The sequence below is a fragment of the Acinonyx jubatus genome, chromosome A2 (genome assembly GCF_027475565.1).
Source record: "Acinonyx jubatus isolate Ajub_Pintada_27869175 chromosome A2, VMU_Ajub_asm_v1.0, whole genome shotgun sequence".
In the NCBI taxonomy this organism is placed as follows: domain Eukaryota; kingdom Metazoa; phylum Chordata; class Mammalia; order Carnivora; family Felidae; genus Acinonyx; species Acinonyx jubatus.
The window spans coordinates 80,166,201-80,191,186 of record NC_069383.1 but is presented as its reverse complement, the minus strand read 5'-3'; the positions used below and the strand labels follow the sequence as shown (position 1 = coordinate 80,191,186).

Below are 24,986 nucleotides of genomic sequence, written 5' to 3'. Positions count from 1 at the left end.
CAGATATTTAATATTACTTTAGAATTGTTATAGGTAGCTCATATTATTAATATTCATCAGTAATTTGGAATTACAGTACTGAAAAGACCAGCTGCTAGGTATTATTACTGTTGTTATTATGTTTTAAAGTTAATATTTACTTTTATTTATTTTTATTTTTTAGAGAGAGACAGAGCGAGAGCAGGAGAGGGGAGGGGGGCAGAGGGAGAAGGAGGAGAATCCTAAGCTGTCTCCAAGTTCAGTGCAGAACCCAATGTGGGGCTTGAACTCACGACCCTGGGATCATGACCTGAGCCAAAATCAAGAGGTGGATGCTCAACCAACTGAGCCACCAGGAGCCCCTCTAGGCCTTTTTTTTTTTTTTTTTAACGTTTATTTATTTTTGAAACAGAGAGAGACAGAGCACGAATGGGGGGAGGGCAGAGAGAGAGGGAGACACAGAATCTGAAACAGGCTCCAGGCTCTGAACTGTCAGCATAGAGCCCGACGCGGGGCCCAAACTCAAGGACCACGAGATCATGACCTGAGCCGAAGTCGGACACTTAACCGACTGAGCCACCCAGGTGCCCCTAGGTCTTTTTATTTAATATACAATTAAGAAACTACATGTTTTCGTACTATAAAATGTTATTTTTTTTTTAATTTTCTTTTTTAAAGTTTATTTATTTTTGACAGAGAGAGAGCAAGTGTGAGCTAGGGAGGAGCAGACAGAGAGGGAGACACAGAATTCAAAGTGGGCTCCAGGTTCCGAGCCATCAGCACAGAGCCTGACGTGGGGCTCGAACTCACAGACCATGAGATCATGACCTGGGCTGAAGTCGGATGCTTAACAGAATGAGCCACCCAGGTGCCCCCAAAATGTTATTCTTGTAGTGTGGTAGCTGTATTTCAATATATTCATGATTTGATAACTCTTTTCAATATTTTATTTTGTAATCCTACATAATGATTTAACACATTTAAGGGTCCACAGACTTCCCCAGACTGCCAAATGGATCAATGACACACAAAAAAGGTTGAGAACCCCTATACAAAACTATTATTTGTTGCTGATGTTATAGAAAGAGAGGATATGATATTGTAGAAAAGACAGAAAATAACCAATCCTTAAGAAAAGTCAACAGGGTGCACTACAGAGCACGGGAAGAAAGAATGGCACTTCATGAAAGGAAAAAGAGCGCCTGCCTCCCCCCCCCCCCCCCCCCCCCGTAACAAGGAGGGAGGTATAAAAGTCACACAGAAGCAGCAGACTTGGTGATGGGACAGAGAGGATCCACCTGTTTGATGGTTAGTAAAAATAAAGGTTAGTAATCTTCCTGAAGAGATCATCAGGGCTAATCCATTGTAACATAACCCTAGATAGTGGCTGCAGGCCCCATGGGAAGTACTGACACCCCCAACCCCACCCCAAGAGATCAACAATCAAGAGCTGGACTCATCCCCATAAAATGCTCTGTGCAGCTCCCAATCTGACTCCACCCTTCCAAACCTTTTAAACACTTCAATTAAATCATCTCAAATGCCTGGTGTGTCTAGCAAAATCCACTGTAACTTCCACCTCTTTTTCCAGTGTTCTTTTACCTCCTTGCTTTAATTACACCCAGCATGTCCCTTGAAACTACTGTTTCTCAACCAGCCCTTTCTATTGGTATTGGCTTTTTTACTGTAAACCTACATGTTAAGGAAGATGATTTAATTGACCTTTCTTGTCTGTTAACTAATTAATCTTCACTCTCTCTAAATTCATCTACCCAACAGAAATTTAAAAATAAAGAGTAGGGGCACCTGAGTGGCTCAGTCAGTTAAGCATCTGACTCTGGCTCGGGTCATATTTCATAGATCGTGAGTTCGAGCCCCGCAGTGGGCTCTGTACTGACAATGTGGAGCCTGCTTGGGATTCCCTATCTCTCTGCTCCTCCCCTGCTCGCTCGCTCTCTCTCTCTCCTCAAAATAAATTAATTAAGAAAATAAAACAAAATAATAAATGTAAAACCCTTGCTATTTTGAAGCTCATGTGATCACAACAATACTTGCTATCTTTCCTTGTAGTCGTCCACCATTTTTTGTCACATGCTCATTAGCTGAAAAAATTTTTTTCACCTAGATTACTGTTTTTCTCTTCATAAGGATAAATCATTAGCTATTACCCATGCCAACTGGTGCCCTATCCTCTGATCATTCAATGATCTGGCCCTTGGAATCAACCTCAGCCATACACTCTGATGTTACTTCTCTAGCCCTCCATAGCCCAATATGGGAGCCATTAGTCACAACTGGCTATTGAGCCTTGGAATATGGCTACAAGCCAGGTGGCTTATCAAGTATCACTTCCCTGGAAAATCTTTCCCTGACCACCCTATCTAATGTAGCAACCTTGTAACTCTTGTCTCCCTAACTCTCTTTATTTTTCTTCACAGCACTTATCCCTATCTGATACTACAGTATGGTATTTTCTTTTTCTGTATTTTCTTTTTCCTTTTTTTTTTAATGTTTATTTATTTTTGAGAGAGAGAGAGAGAGAGAGAGAGAGAGAGAGAAAAGCAGGAAGGGGCAGACAGACAGGGAGATACAGAATCCCAAGCAGGCTCCAGGCTCTGAGCTGTCAGCACACAGTCACATGTGGGGCTCCAACTCATGAACTGCGAGATAATGACCTGAGCCAAAGTCGGATGCCCAACCAACTAAGCCACCTAGGCATCCCATTCTTTATTTTATTTAATATAATCTTTTATAATATATACATCTTGCTTCCGAAATAAAAATTGGGTTATGAAAATTATCATGAAAAAATAAAATCAAAAATAAATAAAAATGCTACTGTAGTTGCAAAGACAGTGAGGTATAAGGTGGGGGTAAACAAATGAATCAAGGGAAGACTAATGAAAAATACGTGGATGAAACAGACCAGTGGAAGGTCTGCAGAGTTTGTGGATCACTAGGAACTCAGACACTGCTAGAGGGAAGAGGCCTTTGTAAAACCACTTTCTACTTTGGAAAAATATTAGGCATTATCTTGTGCAGGTGAACATCAACAGTAATTAACCTATAACCAGCCATTTCACTCCAGAATATACGCCCTGGGGATATTCCTGCAGGAATGTATATTAGGAGATGTTTACAACAGTGATCACAGAAATATCAGTAAAACAAAATACTGGGTACCACCCAACTATCCTTTGACAGGTAATGAGTAAATTGTGCTATATTCATATGATGTAATACATTACATACAAGTCCAAGTGAATAACAAGAGCTTGTAACATAGTATCGAATGTGTGCCAAACATAGCTCTTGGTCCTTTACTTCCATTAACTCATTTTCATCCTCAGAGAAGACTAACACTTTTCCTTTTCCAAATGAGGAAACAGAGGCATAACAGGGTAAAGGAATTTACCAAATGTTATAAATGCAGAGCCAGGATATGAACCTAGAAATCTAATTTGTGTTCCTAATTCACTATTCTATTTCTACAACAAATGGACTACATCAACAAATATGATAACTGAATCTGAGAAATAATACTGAATAAAACAAAAACAAAATAATCCCACAAGACTGTAATATACTATTGCGTATCATTTTTACATAGCTCAAAATAAGTAACTCTAAACAATATACTATACAGGAAAAATTATTATGATAAAATGTTTTAAAATAAAAATAAAAACAAAAACAGCCATAAAATACAGGGTAGTAATTGCCTCTATGTAGCAGAGGCATGCGGAGGGAAAGAAGGAGGAAGGTAAAGTAGCCTCTACAATGGGACTGGAGATAACTCTCATTCTTGACTTGGGTGGTGGGTTTACAGGTGTTAGCTTCAATATTATACTTTATAACATGTTTATATTATTCATATGTTTTAAGTATAAAATACTGCATTTCAAAAGACATTAAAAGCTAAGAAATAAATACAAAGTGACAAAATAGAGAAAATGGGCTTTGGATATCCTCAAGGTGCTTGATCTCATGGGAAGAAAGAGGGATTTCATACTACATGGATACATATTTAAGGGTAGTTTTGTTTTTTTTGTTTTTTTTTTTTCATGGTGGAGTCTGGATCCTGCTTATAGAATGATGGGCTAGACTTAGTGGTTTGACCCTCAGCAATTTTGCCTCTGAAGGGGGATCTGGTAATGTCTGGAGACTTTCAGATTGTCATGACTATGGGGAGAGTTCTATTGGCATCTTGGAGGGAGGCCAGGGAGAGCTAAATAGTCTACAATCCACAGGATGCCCTCTTCCCCAACTTAAACTTGTTTATAGTATCAATAGTACTGAGGTTGAGAAACCCACAGATATATAAAGCAAAACAGAAAAGATTAAAAATATAGTACCAGGTAAATAATCGAGGGAGCAAGGTCCAGAAAAGATGAGAGGAAAGCTTGGCCCAGAGACTGACACACTACACCTTCAGAGCCTGGAAAGTACTGAAGCACCTTCATTCTCAAGTCCACTTCATTCAACAGAGGGTGCATGACATAGACCTAGCTCTAATTCTGCTGTTACTGAAAACAAACACTCAAGTCCTAACTGAAGTTTCACCGCTAATCATTCTGTGGAAACAGGCGGGGAAGGTACAATATAACAAATGCAGCAGGGGTGAAGTTACCTCAGAGCTAATGAAGCTTAAGCCTCAGGACTCCTTGCTGGTACTTGGCCCTTGTGGGACCCAGGGAAGGACCTTAGCAACTTTGAAACTTATGTTTCAACAAGTCTATTTCCTGAAGAGGTCTGCTAACCCATATACACTTCAGGCCCCACAAAATGAGGCTTTACCCTTGAATGTAAGAAAGTTATTGAATTTAATAATTTGTGTAGCTACTTTCCTTGACATCCTTGTGAGATGGCACCCTGAAGCTTCAACAGCCACGTACTAGTCTGTTTAGTTCCCTAAGACACAGTTTATAAAATCCTACCACTCTCCTGCCTAAGGGTACAGTTAGGCCAAAACAATAAAGGAGAGTAAGTACATGATTCAATTTCCTCTGCTCTAAAAGGGGGATCACATTAATGTGGCAAGCTGATACCTCTTGATCTTAGTTCTAAGTAGGAAACAACAGCTGAGGAAAATCATTAGGAGATTCTATGTACATAGCAATCATTTAGAAAGCCTGCTTAAATATGGATTCCAGGGACCATCTCCATGAGGGTTACATGATCCTGACCCAAGGATAACAATTTAAGAACCAGTTCCATAATGCAAAGATTCTTAATCTTCTGGGGTTAAGATCCCTTGAAGGATCTTTCCATATTTACATACTTAAAATGTTAATACAGGGGTTGTATTAGTTTATGATGGCTGTGGTATAACAAAACACCATGGATTGGGTGGCTGAAACAACAGAAATTTGTTTTATCTTAGTTCTAGAGGCTGGAAGTCCAAGATCAAGATGTTGGCAAGACTGGTTCCTTCAGAGGCCACTCTTCTTGGCCTATAGACGCCTGCCTTCATGCTGTGACTCACATGGTATTTCCTTTCTAGGAATGTACCCCTAATGTTTATTTGTGTAACCAAATTTCCTCATTTTATAAGGATAAAAATCATATTGCATCAGGGTCCATCCTAATGGCCTCATGTTAATTTAACCACATCTTTAAGACCTTATTTCCAAATACAGTCATATTTGAGGTACTGGGGGTTACGGCTTAAATATATGAATTTTAGGGGACATTCAATCCACAACAGAGATTGTTCTATGGATCCCATACTTAGGATCCCTAGCTTAGATATTCCTTCACAGGAAATCAGAGCACGTAGATGATCTGAGAGAAAAAGAAGAGGGCCATATGGTGAACACCACAGTTAGTGGGGGAAAGACATCCAAGCAGAGAGAGAGAGAAAAACCACTGAATTTGACTGGAAAGAGGAGGTCATAGATAGTCTTAGAAACATTTGCGTGTGTGTGTGTGCGCGCGCGCGTGTGTGTGCGCGCGTGTGTATGTGTGTGTGTAATATAAATACTATACATATGTTACATATATAAAGAGAGAGCACTTCTTTTAAGAACTACTGAGAAAATAAAATTAAAGATGATCGTAAAAAGCAAAGAGTATGTGCTTCCACTCCCTGTTACAACTACTAAAATGACAGTAAAGGACACAGTCCAAAAAGGACAAACAGAACTTGAGTAGAGAAGCCAAAGAAATGTCAGCAACATTTTGGAAGTTCTACGACATATGGAAAAGTGTTGACTGGCTTTGCACACTAGAAAAGCTGAAATCTAAATGCTTGCAAGGTGAAGGGAGCCAATAAGCAAGCTGATTCATGAAAAAGAACTTTAGAAATGCTCAGGAATTCAAAGTCTACGGTCTCTCTGAGAATAGGAATGGTGGGTGTGGGTGAAATCAGGAGAAATGGTCCAAAGTTTGTACAATAAATAGGCCAGAAAACCGAGGGAAAGAGAATCAAGAGGAAAATAAAAAGAAGGAAAAACATTTAACAAATAATGAACATTTTCCAGAGCTGAAGGCCATGAGGCCTCCTGTAGAAGGCCCAATGTGGATGAGAAAGATCAACTCTAAGAGAAATTTGAGAAAAAATTGAAACACAGAGGTGCTTGGGGTCAAAATTCAGGGTTAGGTTGCAGGAAACAGGTTACATACAAAACTTAGAAATTAAAAAGGCATCAACTTCTCAGAAGCTATACTGAAAATCTGAAAAAAATGGAACGATATCCTCAAACTTCTAACGCCAATGATTTTCATTGGAGAATTTTATACTCACCTATCAATTGTATGTGAAGTTCGAATAATATTATTTTGAAACATAAAAAACTCAACATTTTACTTTGACTCCTTATTCAAGAAGTTACCAGAAGGCACACTTCCCCAAAAGGTCATAATAAACTCAGAAAGAAGACTCTACAAATGAGAGGGAGAGTGGATGCTCCAGGATAATGGTGAAGTTAAACCCTGGGATGCTAAAAGAACCAGAAAGGATATGTCTAATTTAAAAACTGGTGGGGGGTGGGGCGCCTGGGTGGCTCAGTCGGTTAAGCGCCCAACTTCGGCTCAGGTCATGATCTCGCAGTCGGTGAGTTCGAGCCCCGCGTCAGGCTCTGTGCTGACAGCTCAGAGCCTGGAGCCTGTTTCAGATTCTGTATCTCCCTCTCTCTCTGCCCCTCCCCTGCTCATGCTCTATCTCTCTGTCTCAAAACTAAATAAACATTGAAATAAAAAAAAACTGGTGGGGGGATGGGCTAAATAGGTGATGGGCATTAAGGAGGGCACTTGCTGTGATGAGCACTGGGTGTTATATATAAGCGATGAATCACTAAATTCTACTCCTGAAATTTAAAAAAAAATCTTGAAACTAATGAAAACTGAGAGATGGAGAACAAGTCTGGTAGAGAGTTTGGTGAAAAATTAGTGAAAGTAATATAAAAATCTAAGCGAATAGAAAAGAAAGGGTGGGGATAATATTTAATCTCGGGATAAAAAAGAAGTGGGATCGATTTTCCTAATTATACTAATCTAAATGGTTATTACTTACTCAAAATTGTGCTACAGCTAAATGAGGGGACAGATAACTGGGGGATGTTGGTATAGTGAAGAGACATTTTCAGATACAGTACTGGAAGAAAAGAACGCTAAAGTCTTCATCTTTCTTAATAGAAAGTGAACAGATACTGTCTAAAATCAATGGTGTCAAGTAAGAACAGTATTAGAAATGTTATTTAGAAAATGGAGGTTAAGAATGAGAAGAAACAACAAAAGAGTTTGAAATAATATTCTCTAGGGTTTAGGAACTGGCAGAGATGAAGGGATGCTGTTTTTCATCATAAATTCTTTTAAGTGACTTTAAAAACTACGGACATTGATCATTTTGACAAACATAAAAGTAAATGTATATTATAAAGAAAATGTATTATGTAATATTTTTATGCCAAAAAATACTATTGTCTAAATATTTCTGCATGTTTTAAGATTGATTTGGGTCAGAAAAAAATTCAGCTCAACTCAACTCTGTATAAACACAGACTCAAAGTGCTATCTTTCTCATCACAGTTAACCTTTGCTTGAAAATGCTGGGCACTTGCCTATTTTAATATACTTCAATCCACCGAGTTTAAGGAGCATCCACCTGAATCAATGATATTACCAACAGAACATCAAGGGTTAGCTATATCAAGTTCACACAGCCATTCGTTAGGCTAGGGTTTTTGTAGTATAAATCCTAGATGGATTGCTGGTAAAAGCATGTTCGAACCAAATTCAGATCTCAGGACAGTGGGTGTGGTGACAAGGACCATTATGCAAAGACTAATGTCAAACACACTAATCCAAAGTCTTCTGGGAATACAGAGATCAGTGATGTGCTAGAAAAGTTCATTCTTGATAATTTATAAATTTCTCTCAAAATGATTTCATTTTCAATGAATACTTTATTTCTTTCAAAAAGTAATCACTCAGAATATTAAAATGGCTGACAATCAAAAAACTAATTCAAGTAACACCATGCAATAAGTTATCTCCCTCACCCCTTTTCTCTCCCTCCTGATACAGTCTGATGTTTCCATACCTCTCGATAGCCATTGCTGATTTGTTCCAAACTGAGAGAATATACAAGATCCTTGCCTCCCACAAAGAGTCTCTCTTGATATTCATCCAGAAGCATTGCGTGGAGATCAAGAAACCCAAAAGGACTATGAAAGATTGATGTTCGATTTAGATCCAAGAGTTCTGAAAGGCAAAAGAAAATGTTCACTCAACAAGTCATAATACCAATACCTTTGTAACGCTTTTATCACAGCTCTATTGTCATGCCTATTGGAACTATATAGTTAACATTCATTTTATGACAAATGTAAAGCCTTTAGAATTTATTAATCAAAGGATTAAAAATACGCAGTGCTTTACAATACCATATTGAACACTTGAAAGTTGCTAAGAGAATAGATCTTGAAAGTTCTTATCACAAGAAAAAAATTTGACGTGGTGTTATGGATGTTAACTAAACTTGCTGCAGTAGTGTATCCATAATATGTACGTATATCAAATCACGTTGTGCACTTCAAATTTATACAATGTTACATATTAATATTTTCTTGATAAAACTAGAAAAACTAAAAAAAAATTGTTCAACCAGTAAAAAAAAGTATAACTGGGAATAAATTTTAATGTGCACAAAGTAAAATCTTTTATAATTTTGTGACTCTAAAATAAGGTAAATAGTTCATGTTTTTACATAAAGAAAGAATTATCTTTCACAATCTTTATGTAAAGTGCTATGTGGAAGAATCATTCTATTGTAACTTTTACACTTACTTTTCTATGTGTAACAAAAATTCTAAATATACAAAAAATATTCTATTTTTTTCACAAAAAAATCTTCTAAAAGTGTGTCCATTTAATTCCAGATGAACACCAACTCACAAAAAAATGTATCTACTTGAAACTAGTTTTGAAAGTCACATCCATAATCAATTAATTACTACTGACCTTTATTTTACTGATAGAGAAACTCAGGTGCCCAGAAATTAAATGACTACCCTATACCCCTATACATACGTTATTACAACAAAAGATCACTCAAATTATATATATACACATACCATGAGGATTAAAGTACAACCGATGTGTATGTCATCACAGAAAGTCCTGTAGACTGAGAATCTGAAGAGCCACATTCAAGTCTTTGCTTTGCCATTAACTGCCTGAGTCAACTTGAACAATCACTTAGCCTCTTTATTGACTGATGGTGAGCCTGGCTTCTTCACATGTTAATCGCCCTTCTATATTCAAAATTATTAAGTCTTTGACTAAATTGCATTTCTAGAGTGGAGGTCATAAAAATACTGTAAAAAAAAAATAAACCCAACACCCTGATATTTTAGAGAGTCTTTCAAAGTGCAGTATAAAACCTGTATTTTTGGAAGTTTAACAAATTGAAGGAGTGTAATTAATAAGTGTAAATATTACATGTGCCATATTTAAGCTTACTTAAAGGGAAGTAGTTAAAATATTCATTTATGACTTTTCATATATTTTAATTATTATAGGGTCTAAGAATACTTTTTTTTTAAGTTGTAACGAATTTTGGATCTTATTTTGATTTATTTATATTGCCTCAGAGAAATTGCTGCCAAGATACATTTGGATACATTAAATTGAGTATCACACACATGATTTAGGCAAAAAGTCAAGAAATTTCATCACTTATGAAGACACTTCTAGAATAATTCCTCAAGTCACATTAAGTTTTTGAATTTAGAGGACCCAAAGATTAGACTAACATTTTCTTTAAACATTTTCACAAAATGAGAGAAGCATCCTGAGTTGCTTCTTCAATTCTCCACTTTGACCATCACCATACAACAGAATAGTGCCGAGGACTGATTCGTAAGATGTTCAAGCATGTCACTAGATACATTATTTCAGAATCATGACACTGACCAAAACGTATCAATGCGACAATTTACATTTTTCTTATCAATTTCCACAGGCATAAATCCTTAGTGTGATCCTCAATTTTTGCTAAGACACAAACTGCCCTTCTTAGCTGTCTGTGATTCTCTGACAATCTTGACTTTAAGTCAGAAAAGGTCACAAGTATCCATTATGGGTAAATATTTGCATTTTAAACGTGTATCTACATATATCAGGAATAATGGACACAGAGGCATTCTACAATAGAAACATTTTTTTTTAAAGGCTGTACATATTTTATGCTCTAAGATTAACTCTACTTTTCTACTCGTTTGATTATTTAACATGCCTCTTCCCAAAAGGATCTGAGATGACTTATACATTCAACTAAACCAACAAATTTAATGCTAGAGGTATCAAGATGAAGGGAGAAAATAAAATAAGACTGGAATTGATTTTATTAACTGCAAGTTTTTATTTAATATCCCTATACATTGTTAAAGAAAATAACAAAATGGAACCCAGACTTCCTAAACTTCAAAGTAAAAGTCACCATAAAACAATAGAAAAACTGTATCAGGTGCTTAGGAATGTTGCTTGGTGTGATGGTTAATCTTATGTATCAACTTGAGTGGATCAGGACTGCCCAAATACTTGGCTAAATGTTACTTCTGGGTGTATCTGTTAAGGTGTTTCTGGATGAGATTAGCATTTAATTGATGGACTAACTAAAGCAATATGGGAGGACATCATCCAATGTGTTGAGGGTATCAGAAGAACAAAAAGTAGAGGAAGGAAGAACCCACTCTTTTTTTGTTTGTTTGTTTTGTTTTTCTACCTGTCTGATTGAGCCAGAGTATCAGTTCTCTCCTGCCTCAGACTGAGACTTACATCATCAACTCCCCTGGTGCTTAGGTCTTCAGACTCCAACTAAACCATCATCTTTCCTGTCTCTCTACCTTGTTGACAGAAGCCTGTGTGACTTTTCAACTTCTGTAATTGCATAAGCCAGTTTCTCATTACATATCAATCTCTCTCTCTCTCTCTCTCTCTCTCCCTCCCTCCCTCCTTCCCTCCCTCCCTCTCTCCCTCTCATTGGTTCTGTTTCTTTGGGGGAACCCTGGCTAATATACCTGGTACTAAGGACTAACAGAAACTTCTCCTGAGGTCCTCTAAATGAATGTGGTGGGAAACACTATGATGAACACCCAACGTCACTGAAGAAAATAAGGTATCAAGAGCCATACCTGTGTTTATAATTACATGCTTCAATGCAAGTCAACTGAATTCATATCAAAGTGCAATCTACCAAAAGTGACTTTATGGCCATGATAGCCATGTTAGTAAGGATGTCAATGATTTCAATTAACAGAGATTAATTAAATCAGGCCAATACAGATTCAAGGACAGAAAATTAAGCCTCATAGTACTGGAAAACCAACAGTAGCACAAGGAATTTGCTTCTTGAGAAATGGTATATCTTTGCTTCTTGCTTTTCTTAATGCCACTTCTTCACTGAACTGATTCTAAAGGGTTTATTCATTAGTTTGTTCATGCTAAATAGGTATGCATTAGCCCCCAAATGTATAACCATCCAGCACTCACCCCACCCCAGCATGACAATAATTTTTGCATCTTTCAAGTCAAGTTCCCAAGGAAAAGAATGTAATTGGCTTAGCCAGTGTTCACAATTCATAAATTTTTGGCTTCCTATAGACTGGCTGCTTTGGGATGATCAATTAACCATCCATGGTTAAATGTAGAAGACATGTGCCAAATAGTGTGTTCCCTATAATTATGGGGGGTCAGGACCATCACCACAGCTAAGCCTATCTAGTCTGTCTTTATTCATGAATAAATGTATAGTAACAAATTCATTACAAGCTATATTTCCTGTAGACTGAATAAGTTGAGCTGCAGTTTATATATGTTTGATATAATCTTACTAAATTTTGAAGAACATCTTCAAATATGAACATCTGGGTCTTCATTATCCAATCTGAATCCATCCTTCCTAATAATAACTGAATTGTTAAAATTCTTCACTCAATTGGAGAATAAACCTCATGGTCTGCACAGAAAATACTACCTCCATTTTTGTTCTCTTTTGGGATAGGGAAACATTCATCTGTCTAATCCAAATGAAATTTTTAGGAATTAAAGTATGATTTATAAAAAGAGCACTGTAAAAATTTTAAAAAATTAATAAAAGCAAAGCAGTACACTTGGATAAATTATGCAATTCAAAAATTAAAAAAAAACAGAAAAATATTTATTAAGGAAAAAGTTAGGGAAATATATTTATCAGAGCATAGATATAAAAAACTTATTGGGGCGCCTGGGTGGCTCAGTTGGTTAAGCGTCCGACTCTTGGTTTTGGCTCAGGTCATTATCTCACAGTTCATGAGTTCAAGCCCCGCATCAGGCTCCATACTGTCAGTGAGGAGCCTGCTTGAAATTCTCTCTCTCTCTCTTTCTCTCTATGTGTCCCTCTGCCACTCTCTCTCTCTCAAAATAAATAAACTTTAAAAAATTTTTAAAAACAAATTACTGATCTTTCAGCATGTTGAAAAAAATTTTAAATAAAGGAAAACATCTACTGTCAACTCTTTTTGTAAACAGACATGTCATAATGAGAGACTGACAAAAACAAATTCATACAAAAAAGAATTTACCTTCATTAAATACGCAAAGAAATAAATGTGAAAATATCATTTTAAATGGTATTCTAAAAAATTACAATAAGCATTAAAAATGAGGCTCACAGTATTACTATTAGGACTCTTTTGGAGGCCAGTGTAACATTTCTATTATTTCCAAACTTTTCCCAGTGAACATGTATCACTTTATTAAAAACACAATTACATCCTTAAAAAAAGGGAAACAAAAGGGAAAGGGATTTTCTCTTATGTTCTGATAGTGTTCCTTTCAGCCCTGACTCTCAAGTAGTAATGACAGTTAATATTCATTGAGTAGTTATATGTCACATATTGTCTAGGGGCTTGGCATTTACTGTCTCATTTAATCATGTGGCACTTCCATAAAGGAGGACCTACAACTATTCCCATTTTCTAGATGTTGACAGAGGTCTGAAGAGATCTGGTGCACAGCTAGGGTTATATGGTCATTGTTAGTACCAAAATTTGTACAAGAGAAGTTGAATGAAGACCTTTGCCTTGAAAAATACATGTGAACTAGTGTGTCTATCACCACTATGAACTCACACAGCTTAGTCATCTCCCGTCCTGGTCCCCGAAGACAAAGGTCAAAAAGACTGACTTATTAAAAGCTCGTTCCTTACTAACACCAATTCCAGAACCCATGATATATAAAACTCTTCAAGAAACAACTGAGAAAAATCTAGGCACTAAGGAATTATAATATGTCTGAAATATAAAGCATTTTTACAGAGCCTGATATAAATAGATAAAATGGAAGGTTTTCCCAACACTGAAGAGTTGGTATTAATACAAAATAATTCAACAGTGGCAACATCAACATGAAAATTCACTTTCATATCAATTTTAGTTTTAATTTCCTTTAATATATGTTTTATAAACTCAAATAACTACAGAATTTTCCATGTTGCCTTGACTTGTAAATTTGTGACATTTTTGGCATCAGTCATCTTTTTTGAAAAAAGGATAATGTTTTTAATTTACCATAGAGTTTCAAAATGTATTGAAGTTTTAAGGTATGTATTAGCGAAAGAAATTCAAGCAAGAAGCTTCCCTCCCTCAGAACTTTTTCCTCTTTTTAGTTTTCAAGCCAGCACTTTGTCATATTAATGATTTTAGCTCCAAATTATAGTCTGTGGACTTGTCATATTTACCAAGCAATGGCTAACTTCTTTATCCATCTGCACTGTTTCAAGCTGCCTAGATGAAAGAATTAGAAAACATACAGGAAGAAGGGGGACAAAAGAAACTCTAATCTCAAGTAATCTCCAGACAACACAGTGCAAATAATGGACAGTGCTGACTCGGTTAAAAGGAGAGAGCTCATCTTGAGTTCTTCCTACTCTAAAAATAACATGAATTACTTGGGGGAGGGACTAGACAAAGAAACAAGACTAAACTGAGATGCACCAACTCAGAGTTCATCCGGAAATTTTCTCAAGAGGCAACTAATTATTACTGCTAAGCTGCATGCTAATTATCAGCTGTCAATGAAGATATACACAACGGATTTAGTCACTTCCCCTCACGGTCTTTCTTTTTTAACCTGTAAGGGAAATAGTTTTAAAAATCATTGACATCAGTATGTTACAGAAACGGTTCTCTACACTCTGTCAAAATATATTTAAATTCCACACACCCATGTGTAGTAAGAAGGGGGAGGAGGGAGGACACATTTCTCAGTTCTCAAACAAAAACAGATTCCCAAGGGAGGAGTGTTTTCTTCCTCTACTGTCACCTGCAAAGTAGCAACTTCCTGAGACCCAGAAATTTAAACTTGTCATTATTTTCTGAATCAATTATTTTATTCATTGCATGTCTTAAAGTTACTTTAACAATACTGAATTCCATACATAGTAAGCACTGCTAACAAAAATGAAATATAGAAATGAAGTAACTATTAGAAATTTTCTTAAACTTTTTAATGGTCCCAAAAGGAAAAGGTTTCTTACAAAATGATGATTTTTACAGTTCCAATCAATGATAGCTAATGGCTGGTAAGAATGTTGAAACAAAGTGATAAAGAAATAAGCAATTAACTTTTTTAAAAACTTTTTTGAAGTTTATTTATTTTTGAGAGAGACAGGCAGAGAGAGAAACCCAAGCAGACTCCACACTGTCAATGAAGAGCCCAATGGGGAGTCTGAGCTCACAAACCATGAGATCGTGACCTGAGCCTAAATCAAGAGTCAGACACTTAACCGACTAAGCCACCCAGGTGCCCCTAGCTGGCTTTTGTTGTTGTTGTTGTTGTTGTTGTTTTTTAAGTGTAAACAGGGGATAGCTCAGTGGTTTGCTAATTCCTCTTTCTAGCAATGGAGTGGCTGGCCTTCATGCATTCTCTGAACTTTTAGATTCTATCTTACAAGGCAAAGGTTCACTACAGGCACTGTGGTGTCCCACGTTTTTAACTATTAACCACTTCCAACAAAAGCAAAAAGAGCTCAAATGCACATATAAATAGCCAGACATTAAAGAGATTTTTATTTCCTTGGTGAAGGAAAACAAAATAGTGTCAGAATTATAAGATTCCTTGCCTTCCTATCTTTTGTAAATTATTTAGTATTAAACATGCTATTCTAGATTACTGGTGTCAGAACTCTACAAACACAAGGTCACAAAAGGGCAAGGTTACAAAGGATCATTGTCCATGAGCTATACATGTATTTGTATGCATGTATTTACTTATTTTCATTGAAGTTTATTTATTTTGAGAGAGGGAGGGAGGGAGGGAGGGAGGGAGAGAGAGAGAGAGAATGCAAGCAGGGCAGGGGCAGAAAGGAGAGACAGAATCTCAAGTAGGCTTAGCACTGATAATGTGGAGCCCCATGTGGGGCTCGAACCCACTAACCATGAGATTGTGACCTGAGCCGAAACCAGGAGTTAGACACTTAACCCAGTGAGCCACCAGGCACCCCTCCATGTATTTAAATTACTGAACAAACTCATAAAATACAAAGTGCTACTCTCTAAAAGTGAGTAACTAAACAATTTATTTTTGATTGCCTCCTGAATGTTTAATTATGATTACATTTCATGGGAGGCCAAAGAGCAAGTTCTTGGTCAATTAGTTTCCTAAACTGAACCTGTGTGCCAGGGGTACTCTGGACTAGGATCCTAGTAGGCCATTCATTCCACATTCTTTTAAGGATGTTGTAAACTAGGCCATGTTATTCTAAGTGTAACAGGAGGGCCATCAAAGGTTTGAAGAGCAATTATATGACCAGATTTACTTAAAAAATACAAATGGCTATTAATGTGAATAATGAGCAGAAGGGAGCACAAGTTAGATGAAAGGAGTTTTTTGTTTGTTTGTTTGTTTGTTTTAATCAGCAAGTGAGGAAATGGTAGTGGGAAAGCAAATTACCTTGTAAATGCAGAGACCTGAACAACTATGTGGAAGAAAGCTGGGCATCAAATTTTATACAACAAGGTAAAGTATTTTTCAAATGTGTATTTATTTTGAGAGAGAGAGAGAGAAAGCATGAACAGGGAAGGGGCAGAGAAGGAGAGAGAATCATAAGGAGACTCCACACTGTCAGCGCAGAGCCCAATACGGGGCTTGGTCTCACAAAGTGTGAGATCACGACCTGAGGCGAAATCAGGAGTTGCACAGTCAACCAACTGAGCCATCCAGGCACCCCCAAAACACTTTTTTTTAATATTTAAGTTATTTAGGACTAGGATAACACCATCACTCAATTTGTTCAAAAATTCACTACATATGGACCTCTAGGCACTATCTGGGGGATTTCAGAGAGATATTAAAGATCAACCTAATTCTGTAAAAATAACACAAGTCAGATTTTGGTATCCCTCATTCTATTTCTCTGAAATAATTTTAGATGTGAGGTTTTCCAAGGTTACGTACTTGATATAATTGGGCCCTTTTATTTTATTTTATTCTATTCTATTTTATTTTTAAGGAAATGCACTTTATAGTTCAAAACCAGAAAGAATGCAGAAGGTTATGATGATAAACTCCCTCCTATCTGGACTTCCTCTTCCTCTGCAGTTCTCAGTCCTTTAACCTCAATGGCTTAACCATGTCTAGTTTCTTGGATATTCTTCCAGAGTTTCTAATACATATACAACAAATAAGGTAGACAGGTCTTTAATACCTTCCCAACTTTGTGCACAAAAGAATCATAATATAAACTCTGTTCTTTACTTTTTGTTCACTTAATACACCTTGGAAATTTTTCTGTTCAAAACTTAGAGAGGTTATAGTTGCATGGTATTCTATTTTAGGAATCACCTATTGGCATACATTTGAACTCTTTCAAATTTTTGCTATTAAGAACAGCACAGTAATGTATATGCATAGGTCAACCAGCATATGTTAAAAGTATTTGTAAGATACATTTTTACAAGTGGAATTACCAGGTCAAAAAAAAACCTCCATGAACTTGTAATTTTTTTTGCAGATACTGCCAATTTGTCTCAGTGACGATTTTATCAGTTTAAGATTCTACTGCTATATGTACACGTGACTGTTTCCTTGCAGCCTTGACAATATTGTATTATTAAAGTTCAGGATTTTTGCTGATCTGATTGGGGAATTATTATGGGCAAAATAAGGCATCTTTTCACATAGAATACTGTGTCTTTATTTTTATCATTTTTCTCTTTAAGTCCATCCATAGCCTATTCTTCCACAAGATTAAAGGTGCTTTGTCAATATCTGAATTTAAGAACTTTTCAAACTTAAAGTTTTATGTGACATGAAGTTATGGTTAGGAGATGGAGGTTAAACCCTTAAACACACGTGTGCTTCAGCCACATTAGAAATATATTTTTAACGTGTTATGTTTTTGCTTTAGTAAATAGAGTTAATTTTTGACTGGGGTAATTAACCAGTTTGCCAATAACAGTACACACACACACAATGTTATGAATCAGAAGTGGCCAGAGAAAATGCTCAGTCTCCCAGAGGCTGAATTTGCATGTGAACAAACTCCTACACACAAATGTTAAGCTGGGGAGTTATGTACAAACAGGCAATGAGTGGCCTTGCCCACAGTAGAAGTGCTTTAGTCACCATGGTGACAATGGTTTTACAACCAGAGGCCTTGGTGAGATGCCTTTCCTAGGACACTGCTAATGATCCAGACTTTTGGGTCCTCTCATTCATCCTCCCTGCCTTCAGGGCCATGTTTTCCATCTGGCCTCTTCAGATTCCAATTCCCTTAGACTTCTCTGGACTTTTCCTACAGCTCCATTTCTGAAGCTCCCTACTGAATCCATTTTGATTCTCTGGGTTTTAACAATTATTTTTAATCATCCATGATTTTCCAAATCTACTACCCTTCCTTAGACAGATTAACTAGGAGTTCTATTAAGAGCAACAATCTAATATTTTCTTAGTAACTTAATCACGCCAATGAAATACAGGAAATCTGCTCAATATATAATTTCCCAAGGCCAATGCTGTGAAGGTCAATTTTTATTTATGGCCAAGCTTTTACTGAACAGTAACCAATGAGAAAGGCTCTTTCATATGGAGGAAAAAATGATTCACCCAAAACTGACCTTTAAGCCCTACTCTTAACTCTATAGAGATTTTGGGACACTTGTTTATAAGAAATTCAGAATTCCAAGTAACAAATATTTTAGAAAATATGTGAAATATTCAGTCAAAGCAGAAGCTAAGAAAGCCAAGAATATATGTGAAATACTGTAATGTTTTCTGTATGGTTAGTCACTGAAAATTTATGTTTGGGGTGGGATACATTTCTACAAGTCCTACAAAATGCTCTTGGTTTTCTAAGTGTACTACAGGTCTGATCACCATGAGAACACTTTCTTCGAAAATATTTTCATACAGTCTATGATACTGTCTCCAGCAACAAAGCTTTGATTTCATTCATTCATTCATGTGTTACCTATTTTTTAATGTTAGACATATATAAATGCATTCATTCACAGTAATATTTTAAAAGACAGTTTTTCTGGATTATGCCATTTCACTATGGCTCGGCTCTTGTTTAATATTTAAAACTTACAGCATAATAAAATACAATTGCTCTATAAATTTACATCACATTCTGTCAGAATTAGATTTAAAATAAATGAACGATAGCACTGTGTAATTCATTCCCTCTAACATATATTTAACAATCTTGACTTCTGAGGCTCAGTCTATATCTGCACCAAAAAAATACATTTTGTAAGATGTTTTCTGAATTTTGGAAGTTGGCTAATACATACACAGTTGTAATTAGCTTAACTAGCTATTAAACTATGAATATATTTCAATATTAACTCAGAAATGTTTTATGCTATAAAATTAATGTGTTTTCTATAATCTGTATGTTTAATTGAATTTAAGTCCTGCTAAGAAGGTAAAAAGGTCTATTTTTTCATGTTGTATTTGATCATTTTAGTGTTAGAGTAATATAACTGGTTAATACATAGTATAATTTTTTTCTTTTTTCAGTTTTACTGGGATATAACATTATATTACTTTAAGGTATACAACATAATGATTTGGTATACATGTATATTAAGAAGTGATTACCACAGTAAATTAATAGCAATCACTTCACATAATTACAATTTTTTTGTGGTAAGAACTTTTATAATCTACTCTTTTAGCAATTTTCAAATACACAATACATTATTGTTAACTACAGTCACCATGCTGTACATTACATCCTTAGGGTTTATTTATTTTATAACTGGAAGACTGTGCCTTTTGAACATCTTCATCCATTTCCATTACCAAACATTTTTCTATTTTTGTTGAAATTATGTATCTTCCTCTAACAGCAATTTTTATTGACCTTTGGCCTATCACATAAAATATTTTATCTAATAAATAACCATCACATAACAAAAAACAAATTAAAATCTGAATCATGTTTTTAGTTGATCATATACTGGTTCAAATATTTGATATCTGAAGTTCTTGAAAGAAACATGACTCTATTTTTAGGTCCTATATTGACCCCCAAATCCATACTTGTTAGCTGGTGTCCACTTGGCTATTTTCTCTTAGAGTCTAACAGTCTTCTCTGACTTAGCAAATGAAGAATAAACTCTTGATTTCCACCTATAAACAAATTCCTCTTCCAGTCTTCCACTCTCAGTAAATGGCACTTTGAGTCGTGTGAAGTACTTGTGATTTGTCCTGATTCTTCTGTCTCTGAATACCACATCATGTATCCTCAATATTTCTACTTCCACTCCATGGTTAGACCAGTGAAAGAACCTCCTATTTTCTACCCTCCAATGCTTCTACCCTCCCTTAGGTCCCCTCCTACTGTTTACCTTGAAGTAGCCAGTGACTCTCCCAAAATATTAACTTGAGTCATGAAGTTCCTTCCTCTGAATGAAACCTTGCAACTGTTTCCCAATATCCTTAGATTAAAATCTTAGTTCAAAGTCTGTCACAACCTTATCTGTCAGGCCAGATCACATCAGGCCAGATGTGGCTTCCACTTCTCCTTTGCTCAGGGAGCTCCAGGGCACAGGCTTTAGAGTTTTTCCCTGACTCTCCCCTCTGCCTGATGTGTGCCTCCTGTCCTCTGTGTAGTTAGCTGGTTCCTCACTCTGTGAAGTCTCCCCCATCTGAGGAGTTTCAAGTTCCCACCCAGGCACTTGGTGCAGCATCACTGTCTTGCAACATAATCCTACACTGTGTAAATGTTACTTGGTTTTGTTTTCTGTTTGTATTTTTCTTTACTTGTGTATCTTTTTCCTTCTCTGACAAGAAACAAGTTGCACCAGAGGAGAGACTTTTTCCATCATGGTCACTATCATGACCCCAGAGCCTAGTCCAGGGCTAGCCACTTGTTTAGTAGGCACTGGATAAAGATGTGTGAGGCAAACAGAATCTCTCTGAATCTCAACTTTTCATGTATGAAATGGTGATAACGATAACTAATTAGTAGGGTTGCTGTAAGAATCATATAATTCATAATGGATGGTCAATATATACGGATTTCTTTCTTTCTTTGATGTTGATAAATTATTGGGCACTGAATGAAAATTTCCCCTGAAGAAATAGGCCTTTCTTAATCATATTCTGTCAAGTGGACATAGTTGCTCTCTAGGCTTCTTGTATAGGCTTAGAGTGAAATAAGAAATTTTGCAAGTACATGATTACTATGATCAGTGTAAACAGCTAGTCTGTATTTTAAGTTAAAACCTTGCTTTGCTCCCAACAGTACTTTGGAATAATTTTCTATTCCTCCTTTTAGTCTACATTTACCTCAGCTGGCAAGAGAAAATTTATGTTTTTTTTTTTTTTAAATCTACTTCCTTTCTTCATCACTTATATGTTCAATCTATATTATACAAAACTATCTCTACCCTTGAAATTTAAAGTTTAAGTACCAAAAGAGCAGGTAAATAAATATTCTTTCATCACTTTTGCTATTACTATCAAAACTTGAATTTCTAGGAGTTTTCCAGCATTTAATTAGGTAGTTGTTTTTATTAAGAAGAGAGTTGTCAATTTCTAGACAGGTGCATGTTTGACTTCGTGTTAAAACATCACAGCGAAACAGCCTGCGCATTCTCATTTCTTGACCTCTAATAAAGAGCTTCAGTCTCATCTTTAGAAATAACAGAGCTTTCTCTAAAGCCATATAATTTAATACTATAAAACATTCTTTCTAAAAAAATGACTTCCAGACATACCATCTGACCATCTAACACACTGAACATTCGCACCTTTAAAAATATGTAGTTTGCAGACTCCTATCACCATAAAGTAATGACTACTGTGTATCTCTATTAACATCACATTTCATCATGGCTTCAATTCTTACAGAATAATAACTGAATTTCAAATCCAAGCAGAATAAAAAGCAATTTTATAATCTTTTGGTATCCCATTAATTAAATGGAAATTGAATCTACTCATTCACATTATAAGACAAAGAAAATAACACCAATAATACCATTGGTAGATATACATCTGGATACAGAAATGAGGCTATGTGTTATCTGCCATCATTTGATAGGTTTGGGAAAGCTACACAACCACTAAAAGCTCATTTGCTCTTAAATTACATGCCTCAATTACTGTAGCTGCTGCCATGTGAACCGGATGCCTCTTAATAGGTAATAGGCCCCCTGGGTAGATGAGTTCTCTTCAGATGTGGCCGAGGAACGTGAAGAGAGGAGACAAACCACTGCTATGTGTACAATTCACTGATGACTTTCTTTCACAAAAACCTGCCTTAGTGACTAAGCTGCTAACAAATTCTTCTTCTGTTTTCCTTTTCTGGCAATCCTCAACAAGCATTGATTCAGTTCCCATAAACCCCTGTTGTTTATAACCTGTCACAAGACAAACAGTACCTTAAAAGACCACCTGTGTTTTCTCTGAAAACTAGGAAGGGAAGAGAACACACATTCACAGAAAGGCTCTTGTGTGGCAGGTCCTGCATGAAATATCCAATGTATATAACTTCATTTGCCCTTCATAGCACTCCAACAATGGATGCATAATGTTCCTCCTTTTACAGATCAAGAAACAGAAGCTCACAGAAAAACTTAAAACCTCCTAGGGTCATACACCAGTTGAATGTCAATACCTCTGGATTTCTTAGTTTGTTATTTGACCATAACAGAAGAATTTGCGTAATTACCATAGTTTCTTCATAAACAGATTAGTCACAGGTTTTCAGTACGGTAAATCTCTCAGGAATATGTTACAGGTTTTTTCCATATGTCATGTGTGTATCAAGTAATATTTACCCATAGTAAATGGCCATGGACACCTTTGGAGCGGCATTTCTTTTCAACCTGTACCTCAGCCTTTTCTCATAACGTGCCTCATGCATCCTGAAAGTTACTGCACGGCAGTCCTGTTTACCCTGCACGATCCAATCAAAACAGAAGAAAACGGGACGCAGAGGACCAGACAATGCAGAGATCAGAAATAAATGAAATAAAAACCTATAACCTACTGACTTCAAATAAGCAAGAGGAGAAAGTGTTCTTAAAAGCAAAAATCTAAAAAAATAAGCACAGATATCTGTGATTGGTTCCCAACTCTGCCACTGAATATTCCACTTACAGGAGATTTAAATTCCCCATTTGCAGGATGAGAAGAATAGATGAAATCATCATTGAGGTTTGTTCACAAATCCTATCACATCATGAACTAGATCATCTCCAGTTAGGGAAAATATAGATCAGAAGCGTCCAAAAGATCCTCTCTGGAATTTTTAGATTTGTTAGTTTTTACAAACTATGAGAACTGCAGAATTAATTCTAGTTATGTTAATTAGTATTAACATAAAGATAAGAATTAGTGCTAAAGGTGCCATTTTATATCAGCCAAGTTATTGTGTTATAAAGTATACCACTATCAGTATAAAAAGCAACAGTTTTATTGCTAGTGATCAGTCTTTTTTTTTTTTAACGTTTATTTATTTTTGAGACAGAGCATGAATGGGGGAGGGGCAGAGAGAGAGGGAGACACAGAACTGGAAGCAGGCTCCAGGCTCTGAGCCATCAGCCCAGAGCCCGACGCGGGGCTCGAACTCACAGACTGCGAGATCGTGACCTGAGCTGAAGTCGGCCGCTTAACCAACTGAGCCACCCAGGCGCCCCTAGTGATCAGTCTTCCTGTAATTTTTGATAGGCTTTACATATTAAGGGGAGAATATAAATAAAATATTCTCTAACCTCACCATGGTATAACATATGTATTAAAAAAATGAGAAAATATGTATAGGTCATGCTACATTAGAACTAGAGACCTGACAATACTTTTATAAATTATAAGACAATCACCTAAACCAAAACCTTAATACTCAGGAAACAACTTGGCAAATGTGAATACCCTTCCACATGCCAAGAACAAGAGAATGGATGATAAGTTAGAAAAACCATGGAAAACCTGGAAGACATGTTTATAGGCAAATTAAAATGCCTTTTGTAGAACTCACTAGAGAAACTTCAAAGTATAAAATTAGCTATAGACAAGCAATTTATTAGTAGAGCAAGTTGAAAGACTGAAACCTAAGTTTTGCCATGAAATTCAAGATCAGGTCCTTATTCCATAGTTTATGATGGGACTGTCAATCATCTCCTTTGAGATTCAACTGAATTTATGAAAATATCATTCCTGCCAGCTGGAGACAAGAGTAAAATGCAGCTAAAAAGAGTAACATGTAGCTACCCTGTCCCCAGCCCCCGACTTTAACAGAACAGATGCCTGTACCCAGGTAACTGGCCATCCATCATCAAGTCAAATATGATTTTACATGTACTTGGATCCTTCTGGCAAGGTCACTGCCCCTATCGGAGAAAAAAATCCCATATAAAATTGGGAACAGGAGGTCAATTTTCTTTTCCTGCTATGACCAAGAAGAGATAGCCTCTGTCACTGGAAAGGGGCAAATGCATTAACCTTCATGACCAGCAGACAACTTTCATAGTGATAATGCAATTTTTTAGAATGTTTGTGGTTGGTAACTGCTAGGATTTATCACCTTCAGAGCTGTGTGTGTGTTTGAGAGAGAGAGAGAGACAGAGAGAGAGCGAGAGAGAGACAAAGAGAGAGAAGACATTTAACGAATGTTCATGTACTGGGGGTGGCAAGCAGGTAGCATAAAAGTTTTCACTTCAGCATTTCCACTCACTTCGCAGCAGGTGAAAAAAAAAGAAAAATGGTACCTAAAACTGATATAATAATATCAAGAAACAATCATTTGGGCTATAGTTCATATTGCTAAAAATAATGCAAATTAACAGACATGATTCTGAGGTGTTTAAAGCTATCAAGTCCCAGCCTGCTTTTGTAGAACTTCTCAATGCCAGACCCCTTACAGCCTCCTGATGTCCTATATGAGGAATAAAAACATATAATACTGTACCTAACTTATTACACACTTTCAAATTTGCTAAAATGTTTAGAGGAACAACATTCAAGAACATGGAAAAATGAACGAAATGACCGGTGACATAATTTTCTTT

General features: G+C 36.3%; 1 protein-coding gene across 2 annotated transcripts in view; it reads right to left on the bottom strand.

The window, feature by feature from the left end:
* The window catches only part of SEMA3E (semaphorin 3E), a 237,766-nt gene that overhangs the window by 100,855 nt on the left and 111,925 nt on the right, over positions 1-24,986 (bottom strand). For both annotated transcript variants that reach the window (XM_027071773.2, XM_053218534.1), the window contains exon 2: positions 8,522-8,682. In XM_027071773.2, the coding sequence (XP_026927574.2) occupies positions 8,522-8,682 (161 nt within the window). The remainder of the gene's footprint in view (positions 1-8,521; positions 8,683-24,986) is intronic.